Genomic DNA, 22,022 nt, shown 5'->3' with positions numbered 1-22,022 from the left:
CAAAACAATATACCAACATTATATACTTGATAATGAATTTGATCCAATCGTTAAACTCTAAAAGAATAAAGATTTATATCCACGAATGTGGCGCCAAAGACAGGACGCTGTATCTGTTCCCGATTTTCATATAACTGCAGCGGTCTCGGTAAAATCAACACTATTTGTTATAAATATACTGTGGTATTTCATCTGAAGCTCTGTCCTTCTATGACCCAGGTCACTAGGTCTCAAACACAATCTCTACGTGCGTTAAACAAAGCCTAAACACGCAATATCCATTTTCCTATTAGGTATATTTTAACATAATTTCGAACCGACTTGTAGTCTTCTGTGGTCGTTGTCAGCAATTTTACGAAGTAAATTAATTAATCGGTTAGCCAAGAATTTGCCACAATAGTTTATATAGTGCAAAAAGTGCTTAATATGCAGCCGAGTGGCTCTAACTAGCGCGTGCTGCATTTTTACTAGCCGTATCGTATTACTGCATCGGCATTCATAACGATGCAGTGACAATCATAGAAACGATTATACACAGAATTGTTTTAAAATACTACTTGTTTATGGAATGGATATGTGCAATCAATGAAAGTGAGCCAAGTATTATTGTGACACTTACCTTCCCAAAAATTCCTTTCAAATGATGATTTTCGGTCGGCTTTCGTTTCGATGACAACCAGAGGTTTGCTGCGAACAAACACCCAGTTTAAATAAAGACAAATAAAAAACCCATGCATATGATAACCATTCTACAAGAATTGATTCTCGGATAGCCTACATTACTTTAATTCTTAAGATTACATAGAAAATGAGAGTATAAGTTCCGAAAATGCCAGTTAAGCGCCTATCTAAATGTAGCCTAATTTTACAAATACTTTGTGGTTACGTCAAATCTTCAGTTCCTTTCATTTCGTATTCAGAGCAAGGCATTAATTCTTTGCAGGTATCGGTAGTTGTCTTGTATTTATAAGGATTCATGTAACAATTCCGAACGAAAAATGCGTTAAAAATTCCGTCACGCTTTAATGTGGGCTTAAAAAGTCAAAACAAGTCCTTAGTGTTCGAATAAATGTAAACTATTAACTAAGTAGTAATGGAGCGTGCCTTAAGCTCGCTGTAAGTGTAGTGATTTATCGCAACTCGGTATGAGTGACCGATTTCTGTAATAACTACAATTAGAGGCGAGTGAACGCCGCCTCCGCAATTATCCTTGCCGACACTATTTACATTAAACACAATAGAGATTATTGGATCTAGATTTGTATGATTGTACAACCGAATTGCTCGGTGTTTGACACGGTTACGAAACTTGTAAAAACTGTGGTTCCGTATAAATTATATTAAAAAACATATAAATCATTTTAGTTAGTAATAGTTTAGCTATAATAAATTCGTAATATAAATCACCACAAAATTTTTACCAATATTTTGTATAAAATTGCAAATCATGACAGTCCGTTAAGTCATCTTTGCAGCCCGTACACATATATCTAGAAATGTTATGACAAAACGTCAAAAAAAGCGAACAACCTTCAATATACATATATGTACAAATCTTTCAAACAAAAGTACAATTAATATACAGACCATAGGTATCTTGGAAAAGATGATAATAGGTTTAACACGTATTTTTTATCTAAAAATTCACTTTCGAATAAATTTAGCAACACAATAAAACAATGATTAGAATACCACAATTCTTGTGCAAGAATATTATGTCTAAATATGAAGATACAAACAATCCTTATATGGACTTAATGACACTGAATTTAAATAGAAACTAGTAATATTTTACTAAACACGATCACAAATATTGCGAAGTAAAAGAAAGACTACGCTAATAAGACTGTCGACTACTGCACGTCGCTCATTTGAAAAAATTGCAACATTAGAATTTATGTAAAAACATTTGTCAGCGAAATAACATCGAAAACGGGTCATCGGTTGCCTTTATCGAAATGTCAGGGTCCGTGCGGCTGCGACGGTTAGAATGCCAATTGACATCGCTAATGCTCGAGCGCGAATTGACACAGAATAGATGAGATTCGTAAATACCTAATGAATAAATAACTAGCCAGTCTGAGCGCATAGTGGACTACTTCTCTAGTTATGTTACTTTCAACCACTTATTTAATTAGTACATTGCATTGAAGCGCTCTTAACTATGTTTGCTTATTACAGAATATAAATGTATAATATTAATGTAAAAAAACGTTTTTATTGTATAACATGTAAAGAAAATGCAAAACAACCTGGCGAAAGGCAAACAGAGTAAACTTAAGCTAGGTTAACCACGTCGTGACTCCCCGCAACCCCCGCTTCATTCCTCGTCTGGTATTGCATGCGCCTTAATACCCGGCCCAACTTGCACACCGCGGGCCGCGGCTCACTCACTGGAAAACCTTCACGATACTATTTAGTTACGAACACTCGACTACCAGATCACCTACAACTTCTTTAAAGAACTTACAAGGCGGCCCGGTCACCTTTATTCCGATCGATCTTTATAGTGTAATCTACATTTCATGAGATAAGTTTTTAGGCAAATGAATTACCTCTAGATACAATAAAGAAACTTAATAAAAGTTTATTCAGAATCCAATCCAGTTTCAAAAACAGTCACATAAAACAAAATTTAAAAATATCTCAGTTTTTTATTACAAAACGTAAATCAATTAAAGCCCGGTCGTAGCCTTTTATGCGGTGTTGTTACAATGTTATATGCGGGAATCAACATTTATAGAAACGAGAACGAGAAAACAGAAACAAAGACTCGGGATGCAGTACCAATTACGTGCACGGGCAGTAACGCGATTCCTGACACCACGAGCCAGCAACAAGATTGGTTTTAATTCTAACGAGTAAGTTTTACTAACATCATTATAACCTCATTAGAATAGCGGCACTGTACGTGGGCTGTAAACCGTAATCTACTGGATTCTACAAGTATAATTAGTTTGGAATTGGCTTTGAAAATGGCGATAACTTCATATCCTTTTACATAACATAAAATATTATAGCTATTTAAAAGAAATAGTTGGTTACTATTATTTCTTGCAAGTCTGTCTGCAATACTGAATGATCCATTTTCTTCGGAGTCCGTATACGATATTACCACATTGAGCAAAAACTTCCATGTATAATACGTTGATGTTTATTACATACACTTCAACTTTTATTATGATCCACCGTTATACTATAGCAGAAAATAAAGTTATGAAAAGATTAAATTAAGCTCCTTACCTGCAGTTAACTTAAATAAACAAAATATTAAGTTATCTCTACACAGAGCAGTAATAAACTGATATAATATGAATATTACTTAAAAGTAATAACCTAATTTATTTAAGAGAATTTAAACATATACAAATATTTACTAAATTAAATAAAATAACAACAATAAACTCATTAATGTTGTTGAATTCTAGTAAATGCAAAGTTATTGAATTTATTTCCGATCACAACTACTCTCATATCTAATGTCATTAAACAGTTTAGTGTCTTATTACAAGTCTTTGATTGATTACAATATTATTTATGTGCAGGCTCGTGGCTAATCAATAAATAATTTTATAAACTACATTGAAATGTATTCTAGAATGTTTACGCCGTTATATTGAAATAGATTCGAGAGCATATCGCATAACATCGCCACGCGTCGATTGGTTTTGGAGCACGATATAGTTACACCAAAAAATTGATATCATAAAACAGGAGTTCTTGATTGAGACCAATTATAATTATTTCTAACACGAACAATATTTCAAAGAATTTTCCAATGACATGCGGAATTCCTTGCGATTTGCAACGCCAATTATTGTCGTTCTTTTGGCCTCGTTTAAGGTGGAATTTGCTTGAAATTAATAAATGATTTAATGTGTCGGAGAGACACTAAACAACCCTTTCATAAACGGGGCAGTGAACAAGTCAATAAATGGAGAGTGGGACGAGCGTGCGAACAGGGTCGGACAAGCCATTGTCACCGCGGGCGCCGCAAACTCACTCCGCGATATTTCCTACATACATGTCACAGATCGTACATGTGTACTCGTACACCTTACATAAATGAACAAGATCAAGGCTTCCCTTCACCTCTTCCGCGTCTCTATATTGAAATTCCGCAAGTACCTTCGCTATATATAGGCGTGATTGTGACTCCAATAATCACGGTATCTTTTCCCTTCCTACTAAATAAAAGGATTTATTTTATTGTGTACTTGCTACTTCCGAATTCGTTTAATATACGTATAAAATGTGGACATTTTAGTGCATAATGTCTTCAAGTCTTTTAACCTCGTTTTAAGCACTAGCTACAGTAATTACAGACCATTATTGACGTAAATAGTCATTATCCGCGAAGAATTTCAACATGAACAGATAGGCATCTTAATATATGGGTACAAGAGATTTTACTTTACGAATGTAAAACAAACACTTGGACACGACATGTAAACCGTGGGCGTCAAAATATGTAAAGCGGATAAGAATGGGAATCTTGATAGCATCGATCCGTGATCGATGTCGGTGATTATCATCATACACAAGAGAAAGTACAGATACAAACATAAATTTAATAACAGTATTAGATGTATTGGATTGCAGAGACAGCATCTGAGAGTTGCAGGGCCAATCAGTGCGGTCGGCGGCGGTGCGGCGGTACCGTTAGCGACCTCCGCTGGCCCCGCGTTACCGACATCAGACGCTTCAGCCTACTTAATAACAGCTAATGTGCCAATCATATGAGATAATGAACAAAAATTCAAGTTTCTTAAACACGATTTATTGAATTCGTTGCTGCGTTAGAAATAGTAAATGTTCCTCTCATTCATAATAGTGACAGAAATACCAGAGGTGTTACTATTGCACCTGCTTTGCGCCGAATTTATTTTCATCTCATTATGTTATAAGGTACAAGCTTATAACTAGCCTGTGTTGCTGATTTTTTACCAAGCGTATTTTTCGAACTTCTACCCTTTTCATATGGATAAGGAATAATGTAGTATTCTTTTGTGTAACATTTATTCCGTCACGGATACGCTCGTGACACCAGTTAAATTGCACTTTATTTCTTGCGCATTCCTTCACAAAATTGTCGTATAAGTCGTGAAATATAAACTTCTATATATAGTAAAGATTTAAAGACAAGTTGACCTCAGTACACAATACGTTATAACCGCTCTACATATGGAAATTAATGTATACGAATGTAATTGTTATTTTTCAATTTACGAAACTGCACCGACCCATATAGATCATTAGATTTATTCAGTTTACCTTGAGGCAGTTGGTACATTTACCACAAATGTTACACGTTGATAGGTACGCTTGCGGAATACGAGAAGATGATCCGTTATAGAGTGTGCCTGTGTGACCTCGCATATTACTGTCACCCAACAAATACTTACTCGTATGTTTATCTTATATTATTTCTTCTTAATATAAATCGGAAAGTGTGTGTACATATCTGGATGTTTATTTAAAATAAATGCTGAAACCGCCGTATCGATATGGATGTCACGGATAAATCTAAAATCTCGGATTGAAATATATGCTTTTATTTCGGAAAATGTCTTTCGCGTGGACGAAGCTAATCCTGTTGACATATAATATACATTGAACACGCGTCGTCGTATTCTAATGAGTTTTGACATACAGATACACATAATTTGATTATATTGACTCTACCTATTATGAGACTGTCGAAAGATCTGAAGGTTCACGTTCCGACGCATCGCCTTCTTATTGTTCACGATTTCTCCTTCAAAAAGTAAAATCCAGGTCACACTTTATTGATTGCTATTATAAAAAAAGACTGTTCACTTTAATATTACTAATAAAGCCCATGTAGATAATTGGTTTAGAATCTAACTATAAAAATATTAATGTTCCTAGTTGCAGTGGTTATATTCTAATACTATATAACAAAAAAAAAAATAAGGTTTAAACACACCACATGATTACAGATAAATAGTCGCACCTATAAATTTAAGAGTACATTCCCGTTAAATTCTTTCTTCACAGATACTCTTTATGGAACTCTATTATAAATCCGACTTTCGACAAAAAGATTCTCAACTCTATGTTAATAATAACTATAAAATATTATACGTAATGTTACACAAAATAGCCGGCATATGAGAATCGATTATGAAGATTATTCAAAAAAATTTACCCTTACAATGGTCCTGTTGGAGTTAAAATCTGATGATGGGCTACGAGAAAAAAAACAAAAGTCACGGAACTCTTTTAGATACATGTATAATAGAACGCAATTATTTTGGGGTATTAAAAACCATAGTAACAACACCGTACCGTTAGAGCAGCCTATTCAATTATCTATGTACATTATTTTGAATATTTATTATTTATCTTTAAAAAACTACTTGGATATATAATATACCTATAATACACCGAACAAGTGTGAGATGGACTCGCATACCGAGAGTTCCCGTACGTATCAGCTTTTTTTTGGGTTCAAAAGTACATATTTCCTTTTCAGATTTTTTTCTTTACGTGTGCCGTAAGAATTTATTTTTGGCAAATTTAATTTTTCTAGGTCAAAGGAATGTAACCTATAAATATTTACTCTCATGTGAAATCACAATCTATGTGAAAACTTGCGACATAATCGGTCATATCTTTTGATCGCTTTCTCTGATAATTTTGATTTTTTACACCCAAATATTTGATATAAATTTTAACGCGATACCTACACGTTACTGGGAAAAAGAGTTTTTAACAGACAAAAAACAAAGTGGTCCTACAATCTTCGAGTTACGTAACCCTAAAAATTAACTTGAATTGTAGTTTTCCCAAAAAAATATATTTTAATTTTTTAAATGAAAGATAAAGACTAAATACGGTTCTGATAACGGTCGATTTGAATTACATCGACTCCAAAATCCAATTATAATTAACTTTATTGACATTGATGGACGTATGGCTCTATTCATAACTTTTTCTTTAAATGGTTAATTTAATTTTGTGGGCGGTTATATAATACACTCATATTATGTACCTCTTTAATAATACGTGCAATATATACTAAATATATACGGAACATTATGCAGTGGCAAAGTAACGGCGCATTGCAGACATTGATGGTGCAGTATCGTAAAACGCCCTTTAATTAAGGAAGCAGAATCTATAATTCCTTTGCCACAGTTCTATTACCTATTATGCATCCTGTGCCTTATTATTTATATAAGAAGACTTTCAATTCAAAAGACATGTTCATTTTTTTATTTGATACATTACGTAAAGTATAATTTAATTAAAAATGGATATAACTATATTAAAATAATGAAATTTGTGGTTATATTGCTTTTTGAAATTACATCATCCTCACCTGTTCAACACCACCGTAAAGAATACGGTAATAATTTCAACCATTCAGTTAATGCTTCGAGCAGTTTAGGTTCATTTGAAGCTCTAAATATAAACTCGTGAAACGAAGCAGCGAGCGTGCTGCGGCAACAGCCGGCGAATTACACATAGTCCCCTGACTGCTTTAGAATGTACAAGCATCCGTAACCACTTAACCGAAGAAAATAACATAATCACCACATCGATCAAACACGACGCGTATATAACATGTGAGTTATGCGCCATTAGACATTTTTCGGTCGTGAGTCTTTCTAAGAGTTTATTATATTACATAGTTATATATTATTGGCCTACCGACCCTTAGATTTTCTTTATCTGTAATGATTGACAAGAGCCGCATCAGAACCGGTCGAACAATGATTGCGATCGACTTTCTATTTCACGTTCAAGCCGTGACGATTCTGTCTTATTTCCCCAACAACAAAAACTTTGTTATGCAACAAAAAATATTCTTAGTTGAAATTAATCAAGGCATCGTTTCGAGCCTGCATACTACTCGTGGCTTGGCGTGGTAGTTAAGCAAAAAAAAGTGGATTACAAATATTTGTAATCGCTTTTAATAACCAAAGGTGTGCGTTTAAATTCGTTATCGTAAATTATGGCTGGTTATGTTTACCAAGGTTCAGTTCACCACCATACGCAGGGAAGCCAATACCCGCAGATATACGGCTAGATATAAAACTGCGAGTATATTTGGAGAGTGAGCCGGGAGGGCGAGGGCACAGGTGGTCGAGGCGCCTGCCTCCGCGCCACCCGTCAGCCAGCCACCCCGCCATTGTTACCCGCTAGTTTGCATGAAAATGGAGAAAACTCTGCATGTATGTCGCCGTTCCGAATAAAATATTCTTTTCTTTGTTTATAGTCGTTGTTCCTGAGTAACTAGTAAAAGTATTGTTTGCAGATGAAACAATGAAGTTACCTTGTTATTATGGCAATTTCCCACCAAATGATTAAACGCATTACATTTTGGATTATCGTTAAAATGCTTTGCATAACCGGCGTAAACGAATGTAATCGACTTTAAAGCAGCTTGCTGATTAAATCGCATTATGTAAACGTTATAATATTTACTTTCGATAAGATTAATTAATATTCTAAATGGAATTGTTCCATTTAACTTAGATCACTTCTATCCTTGAAAGTCGATACAAAATAAAATATTTGCAGCAATCCAATAAGTTTATAGAACGAAGAGATAACACGACGTCTTACACTACACGACAATAAAACACTAAACTATAAAACTACGGCTGCACTCAGTGTGCGCGTTAACCTGCTTAGAATGAACCATGTGGAACGAACTAAGTTATTACATACCTCTACAAAATTACTACTCGACATTTGGACATTTAGGGCACAAATGCAGTTTAGCAACTTGTCCGTATTAACTAATGCAAATATACTATTGGTATTGCACTCACAATCGGTATTATGATTCTTTGTTCAAAACAGAGATCACAAAAAGTAACACATAGGAGAGATAAACTTAACGCAAAAATGAAGGAGTAAAATACAGCAAATATTTAATTCAACAACACTATAGTTGGTAAACTCGTACGTGCGTGAAATTCCAACTGCGTCCTCGAATAATACTTTAGGAGACCGTTAAAATTTTACATTTCGCACTAAACATGGCAGTAAAAATTTACCCGAAATAAGAAAAAATTATAACAACACGGAAATATGCTTTACGTGTTGTTATTAGTAAATATAATACTTATACGTGATAAATAGTTAATGATATCTGTATAGATTTACAAATTACTTATTTAATAAACTGGTGTGCGATAGTTCTAATTTCTTAAAAATGGCAAACACTTATAAAGATTCGGTATGTACATACCAAATCATTACTTAATTGTTTAAAAACTATGTCACTCGTGTACGCTTTTTAATCAAAGAAAGCAGGTATCATTAAACGGTTAGATAATTGGTTGGAGTAAGTAGTCAATGGAGAAGTTCAATTGCAACTAATAATTACCCCAAATGAAGACTGACTGACTGACTTTCCTTCATAAATGGGAAATTTCTGCAACTAACAATTTTCTCTTGAAATGACGATTCTAGGTTTCATTTTTTGTAACCGTAAATAACGTTTTTAATGGATTTACAATTTAAAATAATTTTATAGTCAATGGCTAATAAAATTCGGTCGTGTGTGAGAATGAAAATGCGAAAGAGTAATCGAAGTTTTTTTTTCTTTGTATGTCGTTTCTTGAAACCTTCACGCTACGGAGGTGTATCATTTGCACCTAACATTAATAATGCAATTATATTTTCATAGAAGCGTGAAGCATTTTTCATTTGTTTTATTTTATAGCTTTTCACAATATTACTTTTCTTACGCTAATCGGATACATAAAGTATACGTGAAAACCTACATAATTGTATATAATCAAGTGTAAGCATGAAAAGCATCGTTAGTCTGGCACAATTTATTAGAAGGGTTGAGAAACCATCGACCTGCAAACCGCTTTGCTCACAATGGTATGGATAATTAGTGGAAAGTGCAAAGTAGGGGCGGTAAATTAGTTTGTGCTGACCGCAACTTGGGCAAGTCCTTTGCTCTCGCTGTAACACAATTTTGTTATTTTGTACTTTTTATATTATGAAACGATTACGAAGACTATATTATATGTCATCGATTCATTATCAACGTAAGTAGATTTTAGTTTCGTGCAAAATATAAGCAATAATTTAATAACGGATTTATAAGAGAAAAACATTATGCAGAGATCCATTTAGACATTACGATGTATGTACGTATCTTATGATTCATTATTTTCTTATAATTATGACATAAGTAAGTATGTTATATTATATTCCTGACGATCGGAAAACCAAAGGAGGATAAATGTACTTATATCTATTTGCTCACATCTCTTAACCACAAAAAGTATTTAGAGAAATAAGATGACGTTCAGCATCCTTATACTCTGCTTTATATCTAAGGACCTTACTTATAAATGATGTATGCGTCAATCATAATTATATAATCATTTCTCTTGCTTCCTCCGACAGTAGTTGTAATTTAACATGGCAAGACAAAATACAGCATAACTATTACAAACGTATACAATGTTTATTAGTTAGATGAATAGTGTATAATATTATACCGTGTGTCAAATATTTCCTCACTATACTTGCCATGAGAATATTTACCGTCAAAATATGTATATGACTTTAAAAAATTACATTGAGTATCTACTGATGAAAATACGATTCTTATTATATTTGTATGCATTTACGGTTATCGATTGATGCATGAATCTATATTGATATGTATAATATGAGTATTATTGACTATACATTATACAACTCTGTCAGCAAAATAGTTCTCCACTTGGTATGAGCTGACACTAATGCACCCGTGCAATTGTAGTACGACCATGCATGGAGCGCTCTCGAATCGCGTTTAAGGCGCGTTTGCCAATATAGAACCATAGACTCTCCTAAATAAATCGTGTGAACAACTTGCAATAACATATAGACGAATACCGAGACAATTTGCATCTAAATGGTTGAAATTTATTTAACAAGCAAGAAAAATTGATAACCAATTTGCGGAGCAAATCTTTTAATGGCGAAATTGTGGCTTTAAAAAAATATCTATCATACAAATTTCTTCATGTTCGATAAGTTCTTAGGGAGACTTACATGACATTTAATACAAAAAAACACTTTATGAAGGTCATTTATAGACCTACATAATTTTGTCATCCAATTACCTTACTGGATGATATAATAATTATGGTTAATTTATACAAGTTATAAGGAAATACATGTACTCCTACGTTTTATACATGCCTAAGAGGAATTTATTTCGATCGTAGTCTATAAATACGTATATTTTATTCGATAAACATTTTAACCAACATTAATATCGAAGGACAATCATAGATACAATACATTGAACAAGTAGATACACATTTTGATATTATAAAATATGTAAATAAAACTTATATAATGTATCATGTTATGTATGTTGTTAATTGATTGAGCTCTTTGAATAATAGAAAATTGTTATGTTTTCTTTTTGTTTGAAACAGGTCGAAGAAATTAGCAAGCTTGCAGACGTTATTATAGTTAAAAAATATAATACTACTTACACATTAGCAGTAACGTCAGCAGTCTCATCTAGTTCGCCAATAGTGTCGAGTGATGCTCCTGAACCGTCTTCCCGAGTTTCTGTAGGTGGTGGCGGCGGTGCCGTAGTCGGACGAGCCAACGTTGGCGATTCGCTGCTGCCATCTTTGAACTGATGTTTTGGCACAAAATCAATTAGTCGTGGCAATATCTCTTGGACCATGTTGTCTTCAAGCTTTTCAACTGTTTTATTCTTCATTTCTGCTTCCGACCGCTGCAGCCAAGTCTCGATACAGTTTTTTTTCGTCGGCGTTAGTAATGAATCAAGTACTGTTGGAGCTGCTATTTCAGGGATGGGTAGGGTTCTTGGCTTCTTTTCACTAGCAGAACGCTCAATTTTTGTGTTTCTAGGCATTGGCTTTGGTTTTTCCATGGTTTGATCTGTTTTAGTTCTTTTCAGCATCTCAATATTGTTTGTGTTATTAGATATGATAGTATTATTATTATTTTTGTCATTATGATAGATTTTCTTAATCGAAGTACTGTTCTCAGTTAATAAAGAAAGTGATGCTGTTGCGTCATGACCATTTAAAATGTTCAACGAGGAAGTTTTTTCTATTGTTTTAGATTCGCTGTTCAAATCGATTTGTTTCTCTAAGAAGTTTTTGCTTGTCATGTCGTTAAGAATATTGGTGTCGATGTTTTCAATACAGTTTAGGACCTTTTGTATGTCTATAGTTTTAGGTTGCATTGTGGGTGTGGATGGAATACTATTTTCAACCGAATTCGTTATAGAGCCAAGTCGCTCTACTACTGTAGAGATAGAGCTTCCTGTGTCATCGGACTCAGCATCTGCTAGAAGAAGACATCGTTCCCATTCAGTGGATAATAAATCTATATAGACATCAGCTTCAGCAGGCATGGCTTTTCCGTCAGATAATCGACGTACTAGGCGTCTCACCTCTTCTGGTGAACCCTTTTTAAAATAACTTATTCCCTCCTTATTTTGACGAAGAATATGACTATCAAATGAAGATTTCCTTGACAATTTTGTTATGGTTGATATTCCATTATGTTTCCCATTTAAGAGCGTTTCCTTATCGTTCAGTGAATGCTGTTGTCCTTCGCTAATAGCGTTATTTTGTTCTCCTACAGTTTGTAGTGTCGGTTTATCTTTAAAGGAATTTTTCTTTCCTAATTTTCTTGGAGGGACAGGTGGCGGTAACGTAGTTGGTCTCACGATTTCTGATGGTTGTTTTGGGATAATTGCAGCATCCGTTACATCTGCGCCGTTTTCTACTGTTTTGTTATCCATTTCAAAGTGACGTACTAATAAAGTTAATGATTCGTCCGAGTCTTTCAATCTTCGCACGCAGTCTATCCTGGTTAATTCAGACACGGGTACGCCATCTATTGCCAGAATTTCGTCGCCGGGAATTAATTTACCCCAAGGAGCTTGGGCTGTAGCTGCGGGACTATTTTCTGCACATGATTGTACTAGAAGTCTTCTCACTTTTTCCGCTGCAGCTGAGCCACCTTCAAATTTCAGTCCCAATCCAAGTCGTTCACCACGTGGTCTGCGTACAATGATCTCCGCGGCACCAGTAATTGCCCCCACCGTCAACACGGTGACGAACGAAGGATCTTTTGCACTAAGGCGATTCTCGCCAACTGGAACAATGGTAACAAAGTCCTCGGCGGCCGCGTCAGTCGCCATGCCGCGATAAATTCGCGCCACGCGCAGTGTTAGTTACTGCTTTTGGTCTCGAATCTGAAGACAAAAATAATATCTTTAAGTTACGCAATAAAAATACCAAGATGACAGGAGTTGCGCGTATAAGTAATGGCACGCGAACGTTGCGCGCCGCCACTCTCTTTCACCTTTGCTTTAGGTACACTTCAATGTTTTGAGATGAATTAGATTTAAAACTTAATATATTACATATTTAATATCGTATGTATTATGTCACTCATGTAGGAACAAATAATATACGCGATAATTACACTTTTATCTGATCAAACACATGTTACAAGTCATGTGTCATAGATATTAGGAACTAACGACACACTTTCGGTGCAGCCAAAACCAAAACTAAAGCACAATAACCAAAACCAAAAATACAATAAATTTGATTTAAAAAATTATAAAAGTAGTAGAAATATATGCGTCTCCAACAATATCTTACAACGAGCCGTTCTCGCGAGTTAATAGATACTGCACCTACTTCCTACTCAAAACCATTCCGAACTTTCATTGATCGGTATGAAAGTATAACGAGCGTGTTTGGGAACGCGTTGACCACAAACAGTCGCATCATTGGAATGAGCGAGATGTGGGTTAGTGGCACCGGTTAGTGGCAGCCGTAGTCGGCAGCATTCGCGGAGAATTGACGCATTAGCATAACGCCCGGGGCTTCGGCCCGTTACTCCTGAGTCCCGTTCCGTTCTGAAGGGTCAGTTATTCTCATGGCTTTCGCATGTTTGGTCGTGAGTAAGTGCAATTCAATTATCGAAGTAAAAATTTAAGTATACGTCAAAGACACGCACTGACCCTAAGGATAAGGCAACATATTACAAAACGGAAGAAGGTAAACGACCTTAGCTTGCATGTTCCGATTTAAATGAGAGCAAAGTTGACTAGAGACTTCGTTTTTGTTACCATGTAAAGTAAACAAAGAGAGATTGCCGGATCGTAAATGGTATTGTTCAACGATATCTCATAATTGAATCTTTACACCGTGACCTACTATGCAGGAGACGGTTTGTATCTTTTATTGCATAGCGGTCAAAGTGTAGACTGTACAAAAGGTATTTTAACTTCACAGATCGAACGATATTATGTAGAAGAAAACATGTTTGACATTATATACAAGTGCCGTTATCTGCGAGTGTAATTTATACTGACTTTATAACAACCAAATACCAGCATATTCATTCATGACGTTATACTAATGATCATATGAATATTCATTGTGTTTTCAACACAACGGTTGCTTGTCTGAAGAGGCATGTTTTTATATTAAGACCCTGAACCTTTTCGACTATATACTAAAGTAGGCAAATAAATATATTATCATGGCAGATATGTTTAAAAACAAATAGTGTTTTTGTTCTTTCTATGCCTGTACAGTCTTATGCGGTACATTTTTTGCTAATATAGGTAAAATTTCTAAAACATTTTTAAAAAAAATTAAATACAATTACTAAATAAAACAAACTCCAAATGTACAAAAAGGTGTCTAAGTCAAGCGTACACCGAAATGCTGTCGTCATTTATGTGGAACCCATTTTTGCATAGTCGGATTTATTTTTCAATGCATTAAGCCCAATGCCATTTTTAGAGGTCAATAACCGCGTGTCATCTCACAACAAAGAAGTACATATTATATTGATTTTTTTTATATAATATAAACTGGTAACACAAAACCAAAAAAAAACGAATAAAATGAAATTAAATAAAATTGCCCCCTATTTATTGCACGACTATAGCCATTTAGGATTATCTTTACAATATAAATGAAGCAAATATTACAATACTAAAATGTGTTGGCTGTGCAGAAACATTAATGACACAAGCGATCTTCGAGCAGGTGAACGGATTTTATCCAAATCTTTATCACAACCGGTTGAATCTTGTTTGGATTTTTCAGTAAACACGGTTATGCACTCGTATGCGCCGCAGGTTGTACCACTTCACTTATCAGACGTGCAAACATTGTTATCGCCTTTCATAGTTGCTCGTTTAATAATTCGATATCTAATTTAAAGTACGCATGTGAATCGACGCTTGTGTTAATTGGCATCTGTTTGTACCTTAATAAATCATAACAAGCCTGAATGTACCATAGTTTTGGTATTTAGTTGCTCTTGCTATCTATTGGACCGGAATTCATGATAGTTTCTATGTAACATGAATATATTTAAGAAACATTTACAAATTTGAAATTGGTTCATATTTTATATAATAACAAGTAATTACTTTTTGATATGAGAGCTACAAATCATGACTTTTAAGCAAACTTTTCCTTGACAATAGGATATCTCCAAGAACCAACACGAGCACATCTTAATCTTAAAAAGGTTGTGAAAGATAGATAGTCCTAAAGATTATGATATTTACTATTTAAATATTAAATACAGTTCACAGTCAACTCTAACTAACCAAACAAAGACGAAATTACAACAACTTTTACTTTTTAGCGATCCAGACAATATCCGTCTGAGAATTATAATTAAAATTGTATGTAACGCAACATATTGTAACTAGCAATCGTGGCCGTTCATCTAATTAGAGGATCCTCTAGTTGTGCAACCGCGAAGCACTGTAGGCGGTGGTGTGCAACATTAAATAGAACGTGCACCCGATAGCGCCGGCGCACACATAACTTATAGACGCTCCATTAACTATATTTTTTACAATCGGCAGTAATTAAGTCTTGTTTTAAATGATAGAGTCATGCTATATAAATATTTGTCAGTATCATTCGAGGCTACCACTCTCACCAGTCAACGGTAAATTGTGCTTGCTCTTGTATTTCTTACGGTAAGATTTCCAGAGGCCCAGATATTTATTTCTTCCTAATTCATATTATTTTGATCTCGTCTACGTTTCCATGAATATAATGTATATGTTGGTATTTTTGGCTGGGGAAATCTTTTATTATCTCATTGACCACTTTATACTTAAAGCATATTGTATCAAAGTAATATAATATAAAATTCGGCAAACGAGCAATTTGATGACCTGATGATTATTGATCAATGCCCATCGTGAATATGTAGAATATACAGGAATCATCGATGTGTTACCGTGCCATGCATATGAAGCCATGTACTTTCGATGTATAAAGACAATCGTTTAGACAAGGGCAAAACTAAGCCATCGTCTGCAAATCTTCGCGTATTGTTTTGAGATTTGCTGCTTCATGTGAATAACACAACAACGTAATGTACATGATATGATTACGTACATTCGTACAATTCACTATGTGTTTGAAAACACTATACAAGAATGTGTTTGAAAACTTACTTTATCAAAAAATGTTTTAATTGTATGATAAAAATTAATTGTTTTCAGTGAAACGTAGTTTTAATTGAATTTTAAGTTTAAAATATAAATAAATACTTATATACTTTACGTATTAGACTATAATTGACTCTATCTTATAAGCCCAAGCATAACGTCACCTACAAATGACCTACACAATCGGACTTCACTAGATTTGAATTATTTAAGATTTCACGGACAAATGAATCACTGATGACGGATTACCTAGCTGTGCAAACGGAGTCCATTGTTTTTTCAAGTATGTGTCATATCTTCAAGTATTTTTGCTAGCCACAATCTAGCTATAATTCCATTCAAGTCTCATAAGTACTTATACTTTTTTAGTGATTACAGTCCACTTGAGTATCACATGTTACTTAACGTGTTATTCAAATTCTTATACTTACTTTTTGATTTTAATAAGTTGCTTATTTTGTCACAAAAGCAAGTCTCAGAGTAAATGTATATGCATATCAAGATGTATTTAAATGGTATTTTTAAATTCAAATTATCTAATCCCTCACAGCGATGTTACCGCTTTGAAAAATGAACACACAATCTCACAGTTGACAGCCTACATACGCTGTCACTAGATCAAAGCAACAGTGGAAACGTCACTAGCAAAATAAGTTAGTGTGAGGATGCGAAATAGGTTGCAGCCAGCGGCAGCCACACAAACCTACGTACATTCCTGAGCCCGGTGCCGTAATTCTTTGCCAACCTTATTTATTACTAGCCCGTGTTAAGTAGGTTGCAAAGCCATATTAAGTTTCACAACGTAATAGATTTGTACTTCGATGGCCCTGAATGATGTTAATATTTTTAAAAGACAAAGTCAACAACCTTTAAACGTACCTTGGTCCTAAACAAATAGGTATTACTAATAAGTCATTAATATAACCTAATGTTTTCTCTGTCAAACAATTCGGTAGAAGGACGAAAATCCCAAAACAGTAGTCAGTTAAAACGTGATTAAAATAGAGATTAGTATCGTTATATAGTTTCAAGTTTATGTTTATTTGCACATATTAAACTAAATATAGAACAGGAATACATTACCTATATATGCGTATAGTATAACATTTTGTCCGTGAATGGGCAAAAAGAGTTATGACTGGAATACATGTCACCATGATTTATTCTGATCGCCGTTACAGGTGGCAATCCTGCTGTATAATAAATCAAACAAATATCACTAATTACACCAGTATACGATTTTCCTTTATCGATTTTTACGGGTTGTAATCGGCAGGATAGTATATTTAAATAGCGAGGTAAGTCCAGTAACGACTTAAACAGAGCATTAGAAATGTAAGCACGTAATAACTATTTTTACTGTTTGACAGCCTGTGTGGCGCAACGAGTCATAAATGGGTTGTGATATGTGAACGTGGGTTCGATCTCTATATTAAAAACAAATGCTTATATAATCCTAAATAATTTTAAAAGGTCTGAGAATTCCTGGACTGAATGCTTCATTTATTCTCCTAAAATTATCCAGGCCTATATATTGATTTTTGATAACAAAACAATAATTTCAAGTGTGCTACATATCGTAAACGTATCGTAATCCCTTTCTATAATGTAACAAACCATTTTTACATGTATAATATTTTATTAAATATATAATCAACACATCTACTTGAAATATGTAGAAACATTTCTAAATATCAACAAATTCATTCAAACATCTATAGTTATGTAAAGGCTGTGTTTTCTAAATAATTTTGCAATTTATACGGCTTTCGGGGCTGTGACTCCATTGGCACGCGACATTTACATAGCGGCGTGGTAAGGCGAGTTATAGACACAACACAAATACAATAGATACAGCGCCTTTCCACAACCTAACAATATTGTAATACGTTCGCGACACCCTCTGTAGCCGCGTATCTCACACAAAATCGTAATAACTATGATAAAATCCGCTCTTTTAGCATCAGCATCTCAAAGGCGAGTGTTCTGGACGTTATCTGGATATGTGTCGCCAAAACAGCGGTTATAGAACCGTAACAAACGATAACCGCGCATCACGATCTCTGATAGCCGAAAAGGAATTTAATAACTGGCGGCTCTACGCAGATACACGCTTTGATTTCGCCCCAGTTTCAATTTTGACGTATATATTACTTCAATGGTTAAAAAAAAATAGGCTGTACAGACTATTTAATATTATTGCTTTGTAAAAAGCTACAGAACCGGTTCAAATAACTTTAGGTATCAATATACATAACAAAGTCTAGTCTATATCTATATATAATAAACCGGTATCCCACAAAAGTAGACAGACCTGGGTATTAAAACAGCTATAACATAACCAAGCGTTATTGTTAATTGATGGTTTAAAGTTGTGAGATAGTTCCGGTTGTTTCAAACCATTTGTTATCGTTAGTGTTCGTAAGAAACATCGGTTCGCTTTGGTTATTGTATCTACTGAATGTGACAGAAAAGTACGAAAGTTAATTATAAATCTGGAAAAGCCGTTTTTATTAACTTTTTAACATAAAAATGTGTTAAAGCAACCCGCACATAATAAAATATGGATGCCAAAAATAAATTAATATTTTTTAATATTACAACCCAAAACACGAGACTTAATAAGTTGAAACCCTGCAGCGCTTTATCGCTCACCAAGCAGGAGAATTAATTATAATTAAAAGCGTCATCAACTTTATGAATGAATCTACAAAGTAAACATGTATTGTTTTCCAAATCGTCTAGCGAAACTATTTTTACCACATAATATAAGTTATCTAGAAGATAATGTAACTGGTCGTCACAGAGATGCCAAACGTATTTCTATTTTGAGACAGATGCAAAGAAACGTTTAATTTATTATCTTTCCGATTGGCTTTCGAATGTAATAGGAAGGTTGTACGTCTGTTGAAACTGGTTTATGAGACTTATCGAACTTTCTTCAAGAACGTTGTGAAACTAATCTCTTTAATTACTATGCATATAGCAGTGAGTTTGTGAATGTGTATAAATTTTCATTAAATCCTTAGAAGACGCAAATAGTCCATAAGCCCGTGGGTGTTGCTAGCATGACATCAGACATTTGCCGCGGTTCCGAACCGCACCGCAGAGGTGAACATCCTATGAGCGTCCGTGCTTAACAAATCAACCAATGGAGTTCGATTTCAAAACCAATAATATCAAAAAGCCTGTTCGGCGAGAGGAGTTTTATAACAGTTTTATAACATATAGCGAATTATCTCAGAGACGTAGACCAATCTCCATTCAAATAATAGTTTTGTAGTTGAATACGGGTGTTTTACATAACATTCTGCGTATAAATTCATGTTTATACGTCTCGATATAATCTAAATCTCGCAAAGACCTTAATTTTTCTCCAATCTATTAATAAACGTAATAAATTGATCAATACTGTGTAAGCTCAATAACATTCAATGTTGAAGTGATTGTACAGAAAACAACCTTAGCGCATACCAAACGCATTCTTGGCGTGCAAATAAACCAATCAATATTAAGTACCTACCACTTAATGATACTCATAAGGTTATCTGATATCGCAATGGAACATTTTACTATGACTTCAGAGAGCTGGGCTCATTTGTGTACAGTATTGTGGATCAAAGCTTTCACTTGAGTCAAATACTCGAGTTCGACCAATCACTCGATATGTAACAAACGCTTATAATCTCCCCTGTAAAGCATTTCTCTCTATAACATTATTATGTTGATAATGCTAAATTATCGTGTAGGTATACACCGATTTATTTTAAAGATGATTTCTTTGTAAGATAAGTAAAATTCGATTAAAAAAATTCATTTAAATATACTGTTGGACAATTGCATAAAACCAAGGAAATAGATTGCTTTCTTGACAATTAAAATCTGTTTCGTGCTATGTTGCATTACAGATAGAGGTAAAGAAACTTAACTGCAACGGACACGCTTTACATTTTTATCATATTTGTAAAGCTGTTAAAGTTAATTTATGTCTAATGGAGAGAAACGCAAAATAAATTTCTATTAAACTTTTTTTTAAATGAGACGTTTCTTATTTTTCTTCATTAGCGTATAAGAAAAACAAATAAAGTATTTGAATAAACAAAAAAAATACTCGATAATTAAGTATTAATTTGAATAGTCGAAAAAAACAAACAGGACGTTGCGAATACTAAATTGTGTCAGTGTGGCGCGGCCGGGAGGCAAGGACGTGTGGCAGGACACGTCCTCGGAGTGGGACGCGGGAGCAGATTGGTTGCATGTGCGCCCCTATCGCATACTACCCGCATCGCTTTACGAACTCGTGTTTACTAACATTGAAGACCGAATAATACAGAGAGCTACTCTACGTTGTAAACTACGAATACAAATCTTAACTTAACTTATGATTAAAGTTAAATACACAATAGTATTCTTACCTCTGTTATCGAACCGTACAAAATAATAATTCCTGTCACGTAATTTTGCAAAGAAATCACTGTATGTGCAATGTCCCACACTTATCTACGTTCAAAACATGTCAGTTGAGTGCGTGGGTTCCGCGGTATTTGGTATAAAATTGCGAGTTGCACGGAGTAGTGCGGCGGTATTGGAGCGCACACGGGCGCAACGCGAACGAGCGTCGCGACGTCGGCGGCGCAGAGCGGCGTGTGCGGCCGGCGCCCGCGCCAGCGGTGGGGCCGACCGGTCACAACCGGGCCGCCAGGCCGCGCTCTCACCGCGCCACGGCCGCCGCTCAGCCGCTCTGCCGCTTTGCCACAAACATTGCCTATAATCGCACTTGACACCGAGCCTCGTACAATCCACAAGAAAGTTTCACATTTCTATGTCATCGTTACGAGGAAAGTCTCCAGTCACGGAGATCCGCCAATGCACTCTTTAAGACTTTAACAATTACACTACTGTCAATACTACTACACTATACCGACAATCCGTGCTCGACTAAGCAGACTTTACCCTACTTTCCTTCATGAAGCCTATTCAATATTTCTAATTGAATTAGGCAATTTCACTGTACTAAACTATACTGTAGAAATATTTGTGAGACGTCCATTGTTTTTACTCCACACAAAGCTTAATCGGTTCACAGCTGAGAATAAGGAAGTAATATTGCTTATTGCCGCACAGTTTGACGAATCGAAAGATAGTGAAAGTAATTACCAATCTTCCTCGTGGAGATAACATAAACTTTGAGGCCACTTTTCATCTTGTCCATCATACAACAGAAGTCTAATTGAATTAAAAAACAAAACAAGTGTTTTATATGATAACAATAAAACCAACTATCATTTATAAAACAAGCAATAAATATTAAGGGAGAAAACACAATTATTATTTTTTTAATATTATCGATTAAATATATAATACATATTATAATACCGCCGTGAATAACACTATAAGAAGACCAAATTTAAATAATTATTTTTAATAAGTCGACGCAAAACTTTGTATCTCTAAACATCAGCTTCCCTGAGAGCAGTTTAGCATCAACGTCAAGAATGTTGCACTGAACTGTTTGGCTTCAGTTTTT

General features: G+C 34.7%; 1 protein-coding gene across 1 annotated transcript in view; it reads right to left on the bottom strand.

The window, feature by feature from the left end:
* LOC115448894 overlaps window positions 1-21,157 on the bottom strand; it is a 33,717-nt gene extending 12,560 nt beyond the window's left edge. Inside the window, exons 1-3 of the mRNA XM_030176540.2 lie at window positions 20,911-21,157; window positions 11,496-13,243; window positions 620-687 (exon numbers count right to left, since the gene is read on the bottom strand). Of these exons, the coding sequence (XP_030032400.1) occupies window positions 620-687; window positions 11,496-13,189 (1,762 nt within the window). The 5' untranslated portion in view covers window positions 13,190-13,243; window positions 20,911-21,157. The remainder of the gene's footprint in view (window positions 1-619; window positions 688-11,495; window positions 13,244-20,910) is intronic.
* Window positions 21,158-22,022: the final 865 nt, after the last annotated feature.

Source organism: Manduca sexta, chromosome 25, assembly GCF_014839805.1.
Source record: "Manduca sexta isolate Smith_Timp_Sample1 chromosome 25, JHU_Msex_v1.0, whole genome shotgun sequence".
Taxonomy (NCBI): domain Eukaryota; kingdom Metazoa; phylum Arthropoda; class Insecta; order Lepidoptera; family Sphingidae; genus Manduca; species Manduca sexta.
The sequence above is the reverse complement of the archived record's forward strand: the minus strand, read 5'-3'. Positions and strand labels throughout refer to the sequence as shown.